This window comes from Sinohyriopsis cumingii, chromosome 6, assembly GCF_028554795.1.
Source record: "Sinohyriopsis cumingii isolate HCF-2022 chromosome 6, ASM2855479v2, whole genome shotgun sequence".
Classification (NCBI taxonomy): domain Eukaryota; kingdom Metazoa; phylum Mollusca; class Bivalvia; order Unionida; family Unionidae; genus Sinohyriopsis; species Sinohyriopsis cumingii.
The window spans coordinates 133,535,017-133,554,897 of record NC_142966.1 but is presented as its reverse complement, the minus strand read 5'-3'; the positions used below and the strand labels follow the sequence as shown (position 1 = coordinate 133,554,897).

At 37.9% G+C, this 19,881-nt stretch overlaps 1 protein-coding gene across 3 annotated transcripts in view; it reads right to left on the bottom strand.

The window, feature by feature from the left end:
- The window catches only part of LOC149798024 (circadian locomoter output cycles protein kaput-like), an 89,005-nt gene that overhangs the window by 20,457 nt on the left and 48,667 nt on the right, over positions 1-19,881 (bottom strand). For all 3 annotated transcript variants that reach the window (XM_089963110.1, XM_089963113.1, XM_089963112.1), the window contains 3 exons: positions 18,934-19,121; positions 15,249-15,547; positions 940-1,005 (listed from right to left, as the gene is read on the bottom strand). In XM_089963110.1, coding sequence (XP_089819236.1) covers positions 940-1,005; positions 15,249-15,547; positions 18,934-19,121 — 553 coding nt within the window. The remainder of the gene's footprint in view (positions 1-939; positions 1,006-15,248; positions 15,548-18,933; positions 19,122-19,881) is intronic.

Below are 19,881 nucleotides of genomic sequence, written 5' to 3'. Positions count from 1 at the left end.
TCCAGCTTTTTCAAAACCACTGATAATTATGTCATATCTTTCACTCATTGTCACATGAGCTGCCATTATCCATTCTGTGTGGACTGGCTTGATTAATGAGGTTGCAAGGTTTACTAATACTGTGCACTGATCTTCACCAGTAACATCTTTTTCCTTAATGGAATCTATGACATGTTTAGCATACCACTCGTGGAATTGTAACTTTAATTCTTCTTTAATAACCGACTGGCCTAGTGTTTTGGTTGCGTCGGCTTCCTTTGATGTTGAGCACTCAAACGAAAACGTGGCAAAAGTGATTAATCTTGACAGGTGTTTTATTTGCGCTCATAGAGATGGAAGTATTGCTTTAGTGTTGTTGGCTGCATCGGCTTTGACTGATGTTATTCATGTGGTCGAAAACACGGTGTAAGTATTGAACTTGCCAGGTCTTTGATTTGTGCTCATACAGGTGGTAGTGTTGTTTTAAACATTAAAGTGACCGCCATTTGCATCAGCATAGTTTTTTTCTTTTGTATTTTTTGTTTTGGGTATTTGTAGATAACCATGATATTAAATACCTATTAATATGCAAACTTTTACACGCAAAACCATGAATTTAAGTACACATGAAAATGCCTTTTTCTTAATACAAAACCACAAAAATTGAGCCCAACGAAAATAAATGATACTACAGTACACTGCTTACACACTGTTGTTAAAGTAGATCAATAATTACAACTATGGCTGAAATTAAAACAAGAGTACTGCAAGCGGATCATTATATACCTACCCTGTGTATGCAGGCACTAGTAGTACATGCCTGATTCTAAAGATTCAAAGTCAAGAATCTAATATGAAGTAAATAATGCTACCTATTGATTAAAGTCAAAGATGGATGCAAAATTTCAACAAATGAATCAGAAATCTGATATTAGGTACAAAATTTATTAGCAAACATACCATAGAATTTAAGGTCTCTTGTGTAGAAGTTCCTATGCCTTTGCTGCCTGATGGTGACAGTATGGGCTGAAAGTAAAACAACACAAATTAAATTTCAGGTCATCATTTGAGAGCTGTATCTTAGTTACTAAAAACGATATTACTGACTTGTTAAATAAAAGTAAACCTCTGGTCTAAAAAATAATTATGTTGTCAAGTGGGCATGTGTAAAACATTTTTTTTTCAAACACCCGACCAGCTATCAATTTTAAATTGGAGTGGTGAACATAACACACTTAGACCAGCATGGATTACCTCCACCATCGTATTTAATTAAACCAGAGTTAAATTCTCAATTGGCCTCTAAATAACATGTTGCCTGTTACACTAAACTGGTTGTTTTGAATGTCATTTTCTGTTGTACTACTGCTGGGAGAAGGCAGATGTGTGAAATAGAATAAATGGGCAAACTTTGTGAGAGAAAATTGCAACAACAAAAAATAACAGTTTGATTGGTAGACAAAGAAAAATCAGCATGACCTAAGAATTTGATGAAATGACCTAACAGGAGGGACAGTATATAATGTTATTCAATCAGCAACACAAATTTTGCTCTGAAGATTTTGTCTAAAGCAAACTTATAAATAAATCTGTATGACATTGGTGAGAATAAATAAAGTGCACTCTTACAACATTTTACTTAACAAAGACACCAAGAAATGAAGTTTATTTGTGGTGGTAAAACTACATTTAAATTAAGTAATTCTTACCTGCTATTAGTGCATTGCTATCTCTTTTCCTGGTGCTAGTCCTCAGTCCATGGTGAATATTCCCCCATGTATTATATTATTTGCCATTCACCCGACCCAAAATGTACCTCCCTTCTGATTTAAAAGCAAAAGGCTTTGGGGATATAAATATTCACAAAACTTGTTTAAAAAACTTGAAATAGAGTAAGAAATTCTAGGAGCTCACACAAAACATTCAATAAATTTAACAGATATGGAGGTTATTTCAAGTTGTTGCATGCTGCTTGCATGCCAGCTTTTTTTTCTCTCAATGGGGCCCTTGAATACACATTTCTCATTATTAAAGTCTGTCCCAAGTTGCTGTATGATGTTCACATGCTTTTGTTGGAAATTTAAGTTTTATTCAGGTCTAAAAGTTTGGAACAAACTTCTCTGACTTGCAGCTAGACTGACAGACATCAGTTTGAGGAGGGAGTAGGGAATTAGACAATAAAAAGCAGCTAAATATTACAAAATTAAAATTAGGTTATTCCACTTAAAAAAATCATTGTAATAGCAATAATGATTTACCTGCTATTATTGCATTGTTGAATTTGCCAGCCTGTTGGGAGGCCGATGGCCTGAAGGTAAGCTGTCAAAGTGAACTTAACGTTTGCTGAAATAGGGAGTTTTACTTTTGACTGGAGGATTGCTTGACAACTTGATGAACTCACACAAATGGTCTAATGTATACATGACTTTCGCTCAGGTGCAACAATGATTGGAAGTAAAACAAAGAGAAGGTGAAGTGATACCACCAGAACCCATCTTGCAGGACATTATCCAATAGAAAATGATTAAGAAAGGCCCAAGATGTAGTAATAGTAAAGAAATGATTGACAGCAAAGTGGCATGACACCTGTATGGATTCTGCCACCAATTTAAATGGTGACGAAATCTGAATCTCAGGGTGCTCTAAACAGACAGGGTATGTGTGCAGTGGAGAGGTTGCAAAAGAAGTTTTCCATGGGACCTATGTCCACCGCTTATTCTGAAGCTCCAGCAGCAAAGGATGGAGGCACGAAGATACTTAAGTCTTTTCTGACAAACTTGCTCATAAAGTCAGGACCTGTAACATCCTATCAAGGTAACCCAAACTGTTCCTTGATGAGCGAGTAAATCTATCCCCATGTCAAAAAAATTCTGAGAATCAGATCAAACTTCTAACAGAGTGACAGTCCCTCAGAATGGCACATCTGAAGATATCATGCATCAACTAGTTGTCAAAATACTGAATGATAGGGACTCCTCAAAGACCTTGAGAAAGGTGCTTTTACAACCATTACTTTGGAGATGGCACTTGGGGCAGAGATGAGACTGAAGGGAGAGCCCAAAACTGAATGACCTGGCCTAGACAAAACTGCAGGAATTTCTTGTGGTGCTGGAAGATGGAAATGTGAAGAAAGGCATCATGTGGGTCTGTGCAGACTGCTCAGTCTTGTGACCTTGTGGCATTCCCGAGTGTGGTGGATGTTTCCATCTTGAAATGCTCTTCCTGAGAAAAAACTTGTCTGATGGGAAAATATTGATAATGAGCCTTTAATTGATTCCTGAAGATCTGGTAATAATATCCTGGCCTTTGAATATTCAACAGCCTCTTTACTGCACCCTTCCTAAAAAGTTGTAAGCTACTTACCTTAAAAGTACCTGCTGGAACTGGTGGAACCACATGGGGGGTCCTTAATACAGACATGATTTTGGTTTTCCATAAAATGCTGAAATTATTTTAAGGAGGGTATGGGGGTCCCCCAACTGCTCCTGGTGCAACTTATGATCATAAAATAAACTAAAATAATCATTTTAAAAACTAATAAACTTACCAAAAATGTTCAACTTGACTTTAATAATTTCACAATATTTATTGTCACATGAATTTGCTCTCTAATACTTTTGATACTTAAGTTATTTCATGTGCATGTCAGTGTTCGCATCGTAATTAAGTCACAATAATTTCTCAATTTTTGCAGCAAATATATTATACTTCTCTCTTTTCATAACAAATCTGTAAAATAAACACCCAAGTACATTAACTATATACAAATAATCCCATACATTCATTTGTCTTTTTCTCCAATGGACACATCCTGTCGACCATTAATTTAGATAACCTAACTCAAATCCCTATTAATTCATCAACCTTTGTGTCAGCTATCCAAGAAATACCTCTGCGCATTACATTATTCAATGCCCAGTCAGTAGAACCACTGGAAGAGCGCACAGAAATAGTTAATTTTATCAACGACCAGAAAATTGACGTATTTTTCCTGACAGAAACATGGCTAAAAACATCAGGCCCAAGTGTGCAGATCTAACACGCACTGGTTACTCCATCCAGTTGTTCCACCGTAATTCTCGCGGAGGTGGAATTGCTGTCATCACAAAGAACTCCATGATAAAACGTCTTAACCACACCACAACATTCAATTTCGACCACACATCGTTTAAGCTAGTCCGAAACCACACTCACACTGGAGCAAAGGTCAGTCCATTTTTTCTGCCTATACCGCCCTCCTCCTAGCTGAAAAAACAAGCTGGCTGACGCTCTCTTTTTGGAGCAGCTTCTGAATCTCCTGGACTATGGAAATTTGATAGGTGGCAATCTGATTATTCTTGGAGATTTCAACTTTCACTTTGACTGTCCCAGAAACTCAAATACATCAAAACTCATAGATTCCATTAATGTTTTCAACCTCAAACAGTCAGTTAACCAACCCACCCATAAACATGGTCACATTTTAGACTGGATTCTTCATAGACCTGATGATAACATTCTACGGTCCTCCCTGGTATCCCATGACCTTGCATCAGATCACCTCTGCATTATATGCCATCTTGACGTATCGGTCCCTAACCCTCCACCTTTATCTGCTACTAAGAGAAACCTCTGTATGATAAATAGAACCAAACTAATGCATGACATCCAAGCTAACCTAACAACTTGTTTACCTCCTACCGCAGAACAACTTGATAACTGTCTGCATTTATTGCTTGACAAACATGCCCCAGCTACCAAGTGCAGAGTATCAATTCAAAAGTGTTCTCCATGGTATAGCAGTGTTAGGGACCAGCTTCGCACTGCTAAAAGAGACCGCCGTAAAGCTGAGAGGCTTTGGCTTTCCACCAGACTCACTATTCATAAGTAAATCTATGAAGCTGCTAAGAAGAATGTCACAAATATAGTTCATGCAGTGAAATCAGCCCACTACACTACTAAGATCATGGAAAGTTCCAGCTGCAAAGAGCTCTATGAGTCTATGAGATTACTAACAAGCTAATGTCAAGGAATAGATCTACACCACTTCCAACTACCTTCTCTCCAGTTGACCTTCCGGACATGTTTGCAAATTTCTTCCGTGACAAAGTACAAACCATTAGAGATAATCCTGATACCACAATTTCAACTGACTCGTCACCATACAGTTGGGATACACAATTTGAGCGGCAACCATTAGCAGCTTTTGAACCTGTCTCTATGGATTTTGTACGTTCAATCCTGATGAAGAGTGTACCAAAGTAATGTGAACTTGATCCAATTCCAACATCACTGCTGCTTGAGTGCTTAGATCCAGTATTACCTTCACTAACTGATGTTATTAATACCTCTCTCTCATCTGGGGAATTACCATCATTTTTCATAACTGCCATTGTAAAGCCTTTGCTGAAGAAACCAACACTAGACCATAATGATTTAAAGAACTACCGCCCAGTTTCTGATCTCCCATTCATACCAAAAATCTTAGAAAAGGTTGTTCTATCCCAGCTTGTATCTCATCTAAATTCAAACAGTCTTTTTAGCAATGTACAATCTGCATATCTCCCTTGCCACAGTACTGAAACTACTCTTCTAAAAGTAGTTAATGACATTCTCTCTGCTTTGGATAGCGGAAAGATTACAGTCCTCACCCTCCTTGATTTGTCTGCAGCATTTGACACAACAGGCCATGATATATTACTTCACCGTCTCCAACATGTATTTGGCATTCATGATACAGCCTTACTGTGGTTCAAGTCCTACTTGGTCAACAGGACACAAATTGTATCTGCAAATGGAATACACTCCAGCCCAGTTGATATATGTTGTGGTTTTCCACAGGGGTCTGTTCTTGGACCTGTTCTCTTCATTCTCTACACCCAGTCGCTCTCAAGTGTCATAGATCATCATCCAGTGTCTCACCAGTTGTACGCTGATGACACCCGAATATACAAATCTAGCCACCCAACTGAAGTTGATGCTACCATCCATGGTGTAGAGAGGTGCATTTCTGATGTGAAATCATGGATGACATGTAACAAGCTGCAGATGAATGATGATAAAACTGAGGCCATTCTGATCACAACACAAAGACTTTCTCATTCACATCCTTTACCTCAAACAATAAATATCAGCAACACCAACATTAAATTCACACAATCAGTATGAAACCTAAGTGTTACTCTGGACAGTACTCTCACATTGTACCAACATGTCATGAACATATGTAAGGCTGCATATCTTGAGCTGAGATGCATCAGCTCCATTCGCAAATATCTTTCAGTTGATGCCACTAAAACACTTGTGTGTTCATTAGTACTTTCAAGACTGGACTATTGTAACTCAATTATGTCTGGTTCATCTCAATATCTGCTCCAGAAACTTCAAAAAGTTCAAAACACAAGCTGCTTGGATCATAGAGTACCACGATCAGAGCACACCTCCCCGCTGCTCTGTACCCTACACTGGCTATCCATTCGATCCAGAATCAAAAACAAAATTTGTTCTCTGTGCTACATTTCACTGTTGGACTTTAGTCCAACATACCTATCCAACTTCACCCATGTGTACACACCAGCAAGATACTTACGTTCCTCTTCTGACAATCATATACTCATAATTCCCACTATGAAAACAAAGTCATATGGACAGCATTCTTTTGCATACCAGGGCCCAGCAACGTGGAATGAATTGCCCACTGAACTCAGACACAAAGACACAGTGATCACATTCAAGAGGGCTCTCAAAACTCACTTATTTTGACTGCAAGAACAAACTTAAAGACCTAATAATGTTTCCTACCTTAAATATTCTCAGCATGTTTTTTTTTTTAATGTTTTCTAATTTCATGGTGTTTGTTTTTGTAATCATATCATTATATGTTTTTTATCTTATAGGTGTTGTCTAATGTTGTAAAGCACTTAGAGCTTCTAAGGATTAGGTGCTATACAAAGTCCTCATTATTATTATTATTATTATATGCCAGTCGAGCTCTTTTTGCAGCTTTGGCAATGATTTCTTTAGCCTTCCATTTTGTCAGCACTGACTTTTTTGGCTCAATGTGCAATCATTTCTTTTCGTTCTCAATGAGAGCCTTTTTCAAGCTGGTGCTTGTATTGTGACATGCAGTGTGCATATTCTGACAGAGGGCTACATCTGTTTTCTCATGCAAGAAATCTTTCTTCTTATAGTAATTAACTGCACTTTTCCAGATGTCTTCTGAGCTTCAATTTTTCCGTATGCAACTTCGTTTGTAGGTGCTGTTCCAAACTCTTCCAACTGCAATTACCGTAGAGCGGAGGTCACAAAATGCCAGTCCTCTAGCATTCAGTTTTCTTATAAACTGACCAACCAAATTTCTGTCAACATTTCGCTCCAGCCATTCCCATTTCCATACATTTTTTAAGTTTTTATCTAAACTTTTGTGTCATGGTCTATCTTAACAACTCGGGACGCCATGTTTTGCAAGCATGCTTCTTCTTTCCATTGCCACCAGTTTCCATTACACGAAGATTCATTGGATGAATTTAAACCTTTGACCAATCAGAATACTCTTTACAAGAGTTGTGTGCCAACTAATATATGGAATGAATATTTTAAAAGGGTCATTGCGGAATGGGAGCGGACAGACCGTTTTTTTAAAAACCGGACTGGAGATGATAAAATAAAATGGACCTTATCAAGAAAAATCTGATTCAAGTCAGAAGAAAAGCGGAATTCTGCTTTAAAAATGAGAAAAATCATGTCTGTTAATAGAGATGGATGGTTGAGGAACCTTAGCTGGTAACACTCCTTCATTGTTGAAAGGACCCTGCATCACACCTGAGGTCCAACCAAGCCTCTGAAATCATTTTGGTTCCTACTGGGACACTGGAAAGAGGGGTGGGTACATGCAGGGTTGCATCAAGGATTTGATAAAATGTGGGTACTTGCTCCCACTGAATCTGAAAAAAGGGGGGGGGCCAAACATAGCCATGTCGGGGGAGGCGTTCCAGTATGATGTAAATAAAGCTCAGTCTCTTCAAAAAGAGCAATAGCAAGTACAAAAAGTGCATTAAATGCAAATCATGTCTTCTGTATATTATAGTATAACACTTAAAACTGAAATCAAAGTCTAATGTTTTCTAATAACAATATTCTATCTACACACTAACCACTAAAGAATCAAACCATAGACTGCAAATAGTGTCACTCCTCTAGCCAATCTTAAAAATCAACGTCATGTACTTCCTGCATGTCACATGCTCAATTCTGATTGGTTGCAAATCCATACTAAGAAAGATCAGAAGAGCACATATTTTCTCTTCATGGATGACAAAACATAATTTTTTAAGGAAAAGTCCAAAGCTCAAAATGAATTAAGGAAAGTATATATACAGTTTCTATAACAGTTAACTCTTTACTGGAACATACATCTGCATCCAGACAGACTGTAATTGTGACTGCATTATTCTGCAAACATGATCACTACTTCCTAAATAGCCTCCTGTCCTTCCTCATCCTCCACTCAACTGATACCTTGTTTAATTTGAAGTCTCTCAGATGAGGTCCTTCAACTGAAATCATCATGAGTCTGTTGAGAACCCTTACTTCTAGATGGTTTGTTCCTGCAGTTTTGGTTTGATTTTGATTACTAAATCCTCTCTCACAGTCAGCGGTTTTGGTATAGCATACCCAAGGCCACTGATGCTAACTGAAGAAGATTTGGAAATGTGTCTGCATGATGTTGATGTACAATCTGCCAGGGTGCGCACATATTGTCTCTAGGGTACATTTCTCTTTTAATGATAGTCTTAGCAAGAGACCACTCTGTCAAAACATGTTTTAGGTCACATAAGGGGGACTGATAGCTTCTTTTGATTTCTTCTCCTGACCAAAATAATCACAGAGAATTTTTATCTGGTCATAACCATACATTCTTGTTCTTCAGAAGATAGGAATGTGAAGTTACGTAGACCAAGAACCTCAAATGCTGTTGCCATCTGTGTGCTGCTCTTTGGAAATCTTGCAGCCATCTCCACCTGCAAATCTGTAACAAACCTGTGGTGAAGGTTAGACACATCATCTGAAACTTTTTTCAATGTGCTCCTGTGTAACTGGAGTTCAACACCATTGTAAGTGATTTTAGTTTTGTCTCCATCCTTAGATGATTTCCATTTTTCAGACATACAGGTCTGGTGATAGGATTTTCCCATATCTGCTTTCTGTAAGGTAGAAGTCACAATATCAAGTGCCGGTGACACAGCTGCTATATCCACATCAGATTTCTGTAAAAGCACATTTAGCTGTGCTAAGCGAGAGGTATGATATCCATCATAATATTCATGCATGCCACAAATCTGTAGTCTTTGAGTTTATTCAGCAAGTCTTGACACTCTTTTGTCTTGCTATTCTTTTTAAAATAATTCACAAGAGCCCCCCAGCTGTGAAATATTGCATATAGTGCATCATAAAATGCCAGCCATATTACTTCATGCACCTCTCTGACTTTCAGTTAAGGACTGTCTAGAACATTCTGGATTTCCTTCAATTCACTGTTCTGTTGGCAGATTTATTAAAAAAAATTGTACAGGTCTTTAACTGTGCCTTCAAAGGTTTCCTTGAGGTATGGAAGGTTTTTCGATGCATGAGAGGTGCACAAACTCAGTCTATGAACCATACAATGAATGAATGCTGATCAAGTGAGGGGTTTTCTCCTTGAACTGTGTTGCTACACCACTTTTGCGACATGCCAAAACCAACAACTTTTTCAAAAGGAATCTCCTTCTTTTCCAAGTATTGGACAGCTTTGAAAAGAACTTCAGCAGTGTGTGATTGGCCTTTCGCTCACACTTTACCAAGAAAATGATCTGTAGAAACAAAGATGGTTGGTTCAATGATTCTGGCATAAATGACCAGCTTCTTGGTATTTGAAATGTCTGTACTCTCATCAGTTAAGATGCTAATGAATGGACTACACTGTACTTTCTGCTTTAACTCAGATTCTATCACTGTTGCTATGCAATCCTAGAAGAAAAAAAAGCTTGATGATAAATCAAAGAAAAAAAGTATTTTATTATCATTATTTGTATTATCTTATTATTATTATAGTATTTGAGAAATGTAAAACAAATATATGATTTAAAAAATCCAAAGTAAAATGACCAAAATCAGATGCAAACTGTGCAAGAGCCTTAGCCAAAGACCATGGAGTGTCTAAGGATGTTGCCTTGTGATAATTTGGTCATTTTAAGAAATCCCATCAAGGTGTTTAAATGCTAAAATAATATGGCACTACAGTCTCTCTCTCTGTTAATTAAAGTCATTCAATTATAGTAATGAAGGAAGTGATTATGCCTGTCTGTATATGTCGATTTTAAAAACAAAAACGTTGGTATTATACACATCAGTGATGGGTCCCTACATATGCACAGTTGTGATATAAGCAGATCAGGGTCAATGTCATTGGATGCAATGATCATCAGAGCAAATAATAAGAATAACTCATTTACTAAAGCATTATATAAGTTTCAAGCAGTGGGATTTGTCTGACTACTGTACTGTATCACGATGTTGACAGCAACTCCTTATATGCTCAGGAAATTATTCAAACAGTGACTGTATCATCATTTCAAACACAAGTAAACTCGTTACAGTGATAATGAAATGTGACCTGTCTAGACAGGAAAGAATTTCATGACAAAAGAAACGGGTACCAATAATCTAGATTGATTAAAAAAGAAAAACGTTATCCACCATTAAACGCTGACAGGAAGTTATGATGACTAGCTACCAAAGGCAGTTTCATTGGCCAATCACGATGCTAGGCGCTATTTATAGTAACACAGGGATTCCTCAAGATATGCACTGATCGGAACCTAACTGAAAATGTTTTGGTGTCTTGTTAGTATACACCATTTTTCCATCTAAATGTCAATACAAAAAAAATGTAAAAAAAAAAAAAGAACTCACCTGAAATTCCTCTACAGAAGCCCTTGAAGCAAATGTGGTGTGTTTCCTCCTACTCTCATGTTGCCAAGACCAATACCCAGAAAGTCAACAAAAGCCAGCAGTGAGCCATATTTTAGATAAGCAATATTCTCCTTTGCCAAGTAATAGGCAACTGATATAGCATGAATAATTGATGCAGATTTCTTTCTGATAGCTGCCAGCATGTAGTTTTAACATTATCACTTTGTTTCAAATCCTGAATCACCTGTTTGTGAGCTGTAATTCAACATGTCTGTCAGGGTTGATGTCCTGAAATTAGCATTTCCAAGTGTAAAAGATTTTCTTTGGCCAGTTTTTACACACCATCTACAAAACATCTCATTTTTTTCCATTCATTTCTAGCCATGGTTGATTTTGTTTCCGGTCTGAATTGAAAGAGTACTTTTTTTTTTGGCGTAAGATGGACCCTTAGTTTCATCACCATCATCTTTAAGCACATCATCAGTAGCATCATCCAATACAAGATTAGCCTGAGGAAGTGTTCGTTCACTGTCATTGTGCCTATTGATAGAAACTTCTGCACCCTGTTATTAGAAGTGCTACTGCTAAAATAATGAAAAAGTGTCTGAGTTTTAACTGATTTTGCCATTTAACACGTCCTGCGAAGCATGCCTCTGTATCAAATGTGCTCTTCTGACCTTTGTTATTAACCAATCAGAACTGAGCACATGACACAAAGAAATACATGACGTATTTACAACTATACAAGTACAACATATTTGACAAGAGTGACAACCGGGAATTTTACAGCAAAAACAATAAAATAAAATAACGCATTCTTAACAAAAAAAGTGCGCACAATTCTTATTTTTGCATAATTTTGCCCACATAGGATGAAAAATATTGGGGTGGATTTGCACGATTGCGCATCCTAGATGCAACCCTGATATGTAACAAGAGTGTGTGACTTCCTTCCTCCCTCCTTAGGGAAAGGGAGGATCCACAAATTTTCTCCCCTGTCCTTTCCAGTGCACTCACTGTGTGAGACAAGCAGGAAGTAGTTTCAAAATGGCTCTGATAGTTCTGCCAGGGATTTCTGCCTAAAATATTTGGTAGAAGGACCCATCAACCTTGCTCAGTGGAGGTATTTTCTGTTGGTTTTGCCAGTCCCAGGTCTATGCATGGCAAGGGGCCATTGCTGCTAATGCAGACAATCTTGTCAGGCTACTGTATAAATTACACTCTCCCGCAGTAGCAACTTTGCATCAAGCAGGGTGGCCCTAAAAAGCTTTTGTTGTGCTCCAGTAAAACCTTTGAGCTTTCCAAAACAACATCCCTACAGATGTGGAAAAGCTAGGCAGAGAGTGCCTTTGGTATTGAGAATGTGGGTCTCAATGTCTTGGCAATGGCCTCCTACAATCTCTACCTGGCAAAAACGATTTTTCCTACAAAGGATTTGAAGGAGGCAGCTGAAATAGATTGGCTTTTGAGACTTTAGTAACTAGCTCATGAGCTTTGAGTTCCAAAGCTTTAAGGACTTATCAGAGCTTGGGCCCAGGTCCCCACTGATATCACTCCCTTGTGTGCACCAGAGTTGGGGTCTTGTGCTTGCCAATGTATGTAAATGGAGGTGGAAACTCGGGTCAAAGTATGGAAGAGGGGACAGACAACCCCTTCTGCTGTCTGGCTGCCTCCTGACCATAAGACAACTCTGTGTTAACTCTCCAACCATTAGTGAAAATAACAGAAAGTCTGTTTTGATTGTACCACAATTAATGTCTCTAAACTGGAGATGATCGTATTGTCTGAAGACCAAATAGAACTGCATACACATGCTGAGAGAAGACCATTTATTGCCTTGTCAAAGGTTGGAAATTTCGTCTTTTGTCATCTCACCTGAATGCAGACATCAAATGAGGAAAACAATCTTGTGTAACTTGTTTTTCATTTGCTTCTATTAAAATTGTACAGGTCAATTTATTGCTTTTGCTCTTGATTTAGGACAGGACTATCATTTCATATATCCATCCTTGGAGAAGAAATCTTTATGACTGGGGGGTTATCATCCTGCCTCCACTCAGAGTGAACTATAGGACTAACCTGTTCTTGGAAACTGGGGAATGGCAATCCTTTATCAATGCTGCAAAAGGTTAGCGGCAGTCTCCCATTTATTTCTTTGATAACACTGGAAGGTACTGGAAGTCTGCTGACTTATGTGTGGAGCCATGAGAATGTCATCCATTCATGTTAGGGAGGTTGTTGTTGTTGTTGTAGTGTTTAACGCCATTTTTCAGCACACGATAGGCTATACATGGCGGCCAGTATTAATGGTGGAGGAAGAACCCTGAAAAACCCAGGGAAGAACCACCGACCCACGAGAAGCTACTGGCAGGCTTTCCCACGTACCCACGCTAGCCGAGCCTTGGACTTGAACCCACGCAGACAGAGGTGAGATGGCAGTGATCCGTAACGGAAAGCGCTTTAGACCACTCAGCCACTCGGGGCCCCGCATGTTAGGGAGGTAAATATGTATCAGTTTTATGGTACATCAACACAATATTGGTTATACAGTGCTAGATAAAGGTAAAGTTAATAAATTAATTACAACCAGATAAAATATAAAATAAAAAGTATCACATGTATTCTCTCAAACATGATTTTCTCTGATGCTACATTGTCATAAAAGGAAATGGAGATATGGCAGACTCACCACTGGATGGTGGTAATCCCCGAGTCCCCAAGCCCTGTTGAGGTTAAATGGGAGCATAAAGAGGAGGTGGAGGTATTAACCCCATTTATTTTCATACACAGTTGAACAAATCATAGCTTATTCCAAGTAGGGGCTGAACAGTAAAGTAAACTGACATGATTTTGATCTTCATAAAAAAATATGAAAAATGTGCCAGGGGTTTGGGGGTCCTCTCCCGATGGGGTCTTGAGGGGCAGGGGCCTGATCAGGGGCCAAAGACCCCCAGCCAAAAATGCACTGTACACTCATACTAAACTGTTCCTTGTAGACCTTATCATAATATATGGCAAACTTGTTACTTCACTCCAAAACAAACATCATTAAAAAAAAATAACTTTATAAAACTTTCAACAATACTTTAAGAATTTCACAATTTTCATTGTCGCATCAACTTGTCCAATAATGTTAGTGCTTAATTTATTACATTTTATTACATGTGCATGTCAGTGTTCACACAGTAATTCAGTCTCAATTTGTCTATAATTTGTAGCAAATACTGTATTGCACTTTTCTCTTTTCAGATAAAATCTGTTAAATAAATCATCCAAATACATCAAACTATATTAATTACCACATAAATTTACTTGTCTTTTCTCCCAATGGACACTACCTGCTGAAACTGCTTTCCACTGCTCCAAACCTTTCCAAACTTACGCAATTAGTGTAATTCAAATCTTTCTTGCAAAGATCACAAAATGTCAGTCATCTGGCATTCAGTTTTCTTATGAAATAACCAACTGTATTTCCATCAACTTTCTGCTTCAGCCATTGCCATTTCCACGCATTTTCCAAACATTTATCCAAATGTTCTTTTCTCTCTCAAAATCTCAAGATACCATGTTTTGCAAGCATGCTTATTTCTTTCCATTTCTATAAGTTTCTGTTACAGGAAGATTAATTGGATGAGCAGAGACTTTTGACCTATCAGAATACTATTTACAACAATCGTGTCAACTAATGTATGGAACAAATACTTTACAAGAATTGTTGTGGAAATGGACTGGAATAGAAATGGTACAAAAACAAACAACATTGAGAATCAGATTTGTTTGTCAGGAGATGAGCAGAATTCTGCTATAAATTTTTTTTATGTCTGAATAAAGAGTGGTGTGTGTGTGTGTGTGACCAAATCAAATTGTTTAGACTGGCAGTAAAATCCTGGTGCCCAATTTGAGGACCAATGACTAAACCCAGTGCCTGCTGACAAACATCAGGAGATCAGTACTAATCGCCTTACCTGGTGCCCAGTGACTGGTATTTGACACATTACCTGGTACCTGGTGCCTAGTATCCAGTACATGGTGACCAGTGCATAACACATTACCCTGTGACTAGTGCCCCATACCTAGTACCTAGTAGCAATTTTAGGGAGAAAACAATATTGCTAAATTGTGTTTTTTTTCTTCCACTAAAGTAATTCATAAAGAAGTGTTTAGCCTGAATTCTTTGCAAATATTTGGTCACAAAAATGTAGAATTAGTTGTGAAAACTGAATGGAGCTAAATTATTAATATTCAGGCATCATGATTCATTAATGTCTCTAATCCTAATTATTTTGACACTGAATTAATTAAACAAAGACAGCTGATAAAGCATTTATAAATATCCTTACCATCAGGCTTATTCCACCTGTCTGTGAGCTACTAAGTGACATCATAACCTCTGGACCTGCTGACTGGTATACTGTTGCTTGGGAAACCATAGGTTTGGACAGCTGTGGTGACACTGCTAAAATAGGAAACTGAACAGCCTGAGCCTGCATATGACTTTGGTGCTGCTTTTGCTCTTGCTGCCGTTGTATATGTCTCTGCAAAATAATTTGCAGTTGTTCTGGGATGGTTTGAGGGCTAGACTGCAAGCTGCTACTGGTGGATGTAAGGGGGGGTGTTTCTGATTGCGTTCTTGCAGGGCCTGGTAATAAACACAAACATAAATTAGGTGAACTAGCTTTGTGTTTGTAAAGCAGTCATGTTGCACTACAGTAAAAACCAGAATACAGTAAGCAATTACATAGCTCTCCTCCATTAAGCTCTTTTAGTTATCTCCATCAGCCACTGTAACATTAATTATCCTGTAGAATCTAAATTTAAACTAAAGTGATCTTAACAAAGAAATGACTGCCCCTTTTATGCTTCACTTTATCTCTCAAAATGTTTTGTTATCTTTTATATTTTATGAACTGAATTGTTAATCAACACTATAGAAGCCAGAACTTTGTTAACATGTTGTTAAACCAAATACATACAAACATAGACAAAAAATAAAATAAAAATTATTGCCAAGGAATCAAAACAGGTATTAAAATGAGAGATGAGAGATATCAAATGCATGAACTATTCATGCATTAATAATTACCAGGGTCTAGGGTGGAAGAGTGGTCTACAGATCACTGTTATCTCACCTCTGGGTATGTGAGAAAGCTTGCCAGTAGCTTCATCATAACCATTCTGATGGCCTAGCGGTCAGAGCATCCACATCAAATGTGGGAAGTCACTGGTTTGAACCTCAGCTGAGTCATACCAAAGACTTATAAAAATGGAACTAACAGCTGCCCTGCTAGGTGCTCAGCATTAAGAGGTTAGTGTTAGGATTGGTTGGCCTGGTGTCAGGATAATGCGACTGGGTGGGACATGATGCTACATGCTGTCACACTGCAGACATCATAGTGATATGACTGAAAAATTGTTGAAGCTAAGTTGAAAATTCAAATCAAACACAGACACACAATGTGCTTAAACATGAGCAAGGAAGATCCTTGTGGGACCCCACACTTGATTATTGTCTTACATTTCCCGAGCAAATCAAATGGAAGAGGCAAATTTGTGCCTGGGACTGCAGTTGAGCTTTCATAAATGGGGCAATGTAGTGTCTGGGCAGCTATTACGTGCCTAATGAGACTTAGCTATCTCCTTTGTAAGACCATGTCACACAAATAAAAGCTGAATAAAGTAAACTGTACATGACAGATCAAATGACTCCACGATGTCCCGAAATGAGACATTACGTCTGAAATCTAGGCTCCAGGAAATCGCTCATATTTCACCAAAATTCTTCTTCAGTCATACCTGATCTTGTGACAGTTCAGAGTACAAAAGATTTAATAACTCCATTTAGCCATGCAGCCAGCATTTACATTGTTTTGTCTTGCTTTGCTGCCTTAAATGGTAGCAATAGTCCCTTACAGCCACTGCAGATATTCTCTGTGTACCTCAGACAGTATCTTACAGCACATACGGGGTCCTGCAGCTTTACTTCTCTTTAGGGGTTGATCAAGGGGAGAGAGCAAATAGTTAGTTGTCAGTTGCCTACTGATGGCCACCTGCTCTTAGAAATGAAACCAGTTTGCATCATTTGAACAACCGAGCCATCAGAACAGAACTGCTGTTATGGAGAGCACATGAAGTTCACTCACCCCATTTACTGAAGCTAGCACTATCATATATGATAGCTCTTTCAGTGAGATGGGAGACTGGAGTTCAAATTAAGACAAGTTGAGCCATGTCAAGACCCCTAATGCTGAAATTGGACAGCAAATTTGAAATGTCCTTGTTTTGTGGCTAATATCATCTCTTCAATGATGTCTGATACAGTAAAATCTGTCGTGAGCAACATCGCCTATTAGTGACCAGCTGTCATTTACAACCACAATTGTAATGCACAGACAGATTTTATTATATAAATGCACTGTCATGAGCAACCACCTGCAGAACACGACCAGCTACCATGATGTCTTGGCAAAATATGCATTCTGACACTGCTAGGAATGACCATATCGAGAAAATAGATATAAACACAACTGATCTTTATTTAATCCTTTATGACTAGGACCATTCACTGTTCTAAACAAAACACCTGGCTGGCTACCAATTTGTGAAATTTCATAGGTCATGCATGTAGTTTCGTATAGTGAATATTGTAAACCAGAGTAAAGTACATGCAGATTGTTCCACAACCACCTGAGAAGTAATGACTGATCTGATTGAAAACAAAAAACAAAAAAAGGAAAGAAATGGAAACAGTCTGGCTATTGGTTTGTTGAAAGTTCAAGCATTTACTACCATTTGTTATAGTCTGAAAACCAGTCTCAAATATATGTCATGAAATGCCATCATAGTGCCGAAATCACAATAGCGATTGTGTAACGGGGGTTTATACCTGGGGGCGTGAAAGAGGTCTTTGTCCATTAAATAGCAAGTGAGAATAATTTCCTGGATTAAATTTTTGTTGTTAAAGGGTTGTATAGTTAATTGCTCTTTTTTTGATGTTACAATAATTACATCCCACACACCAAGCTTTGTTTATAAAGTTTATCCCTTTAAGTCAGTACAACAAATTATGGGCTTTATAAAGGACATGGAGTAAATCAGAAGCGATTTCATATGCAAGTACATTTGCATGTGATCTTTGAATATAAATGTGAGTTATGTTTAATGATAGAGGTACATCTTTATTGCTATATAATTCTGTTTGCAAAGGAATGCATCAAATAGTTTAACAATGACAAAGAATGAAAAATAGAATATATGCACAGTGATGGTGGATATTTTCTTCGTAAACAGTGCTTAAATTTGACCTTGGAATCTTTTTGTACAAACCAGTTATGAAAGACCAACTATCTAGAGAGACCTTTTTTATGGCAGAAGGGGCAGTCTCACAAGACAGGTTTTACTGTCTCATGGAGCATTATCTCTTGCTTATAATAGGGCCTAACTTTGTGTATTTAAAGAGAAAGAGAAATAATTTTGCCCTTTGAAGTATGGAGGTTGAGTGGTGTGATATTAATGACAAGACACCCATCATTAAAAACTCTGAATCCCCTGCGCCTGCCATGTGCCTTCAAAGTGAAATGTCTTCTAGCACTAGCAGTCCCTCAAATATAACACCAATCTGCAATGTAAAACAGGGATGGTTGCTGTAGGTGTGCAGCTTGCCAGCTAGCAGTGTGGTCTGCTGGGTGTAAGATGTGATTGCTGCTGATAATGATGAACAATATGGGAAACCTACTTGTATGCCAATCAAAGATGACAGAAACAAGGCCTTCTAAATGTGCATGGATTGTCCAGACAACTAGATCAGTTTCTTGGGAGCTTGGACAGCATATGATGGACAATAAATTATGTGTGGTGCATTTGTGGGCAAATTCTGATGATGATCCCCTAATAAAAACAGTGACAGATGGATACTTTGATCACTGGATTTCACCTTCTAAGACATTTGTTAGATATGAGACAATGCAAAAAGATATTATGTTCTTCTCTGTTGTAGACTATTATGAAAAATAAATAACTGCATTGTACCTTGGACAGGTTCTGGTGTAGTTGGTCCAGACTGACTCAATAACTGAGATTCATATCTTTGACAGGATGTCACTGAACATAAGGAAGGGCTTCTCTTTGGGGGCAGGAAGCAAGGCCCCGATTCATCCTGATTGGCTGATTCATTAAATCCCATGTCCTTGCGTAGTTGAGATCTGACATCAGAATAGCTGCACAGGAAACCAGAATGTCAAAATTTATTACAAAGTCTCTATGAAGCTGTTAAACATTATTTATCACGAAGAAAATATATTCTCACTAAAGCGATCTTTAACTATGTAATGGTGTCCCCTGAAATAGGGTAAAAAAAGATAATGAGTTGAATCCCTCAAAGGGACTGACACTCTAAATTCAAAAAGAATTTCCAGGAATTAAAGATAAGACAATTTCTTCTTTAAAACTGCTCAATGTTAAAACCATCTCGTATAAACTTAAGTGATATTTTTAAATTAGCCACAGCAGCAACCAATTGCTGTATGATCAGCACAATTTTCATTTCGGACAAACTGGAAACCACTGTAAGACTTTCTCTTGGTAAAAACCCAATGGTGATATGATCATCCCATTCAGGAGAATTAGTAACAAGATTTTCATTGTGGCAGCCATATTGCAGTCTGATCAGCACCATTTTCATTGATGACCAACTCAATATCATAATTAGCCTTCTAGTGGAAAAACCATGTTGACAGAACTTTCCAGCTTGGAAGAGTATCAATAACAAGATGTTCAAGATGGCCGTTATGATGGCCATACTGGATATTAAATCAGCACCTTTTTTTTATTCAGTACCAAGTAAAAGTATGCATATAGTAAACCAAAAGTTTATGTGATCAAGAAATAAATACAATGTTACAAGCAAATTCCAGGAACTGATGAGCACTGCCTTCATAGAAAAGAGGGGAGTGTAGTTTTATAGAGGAAAGAGATACC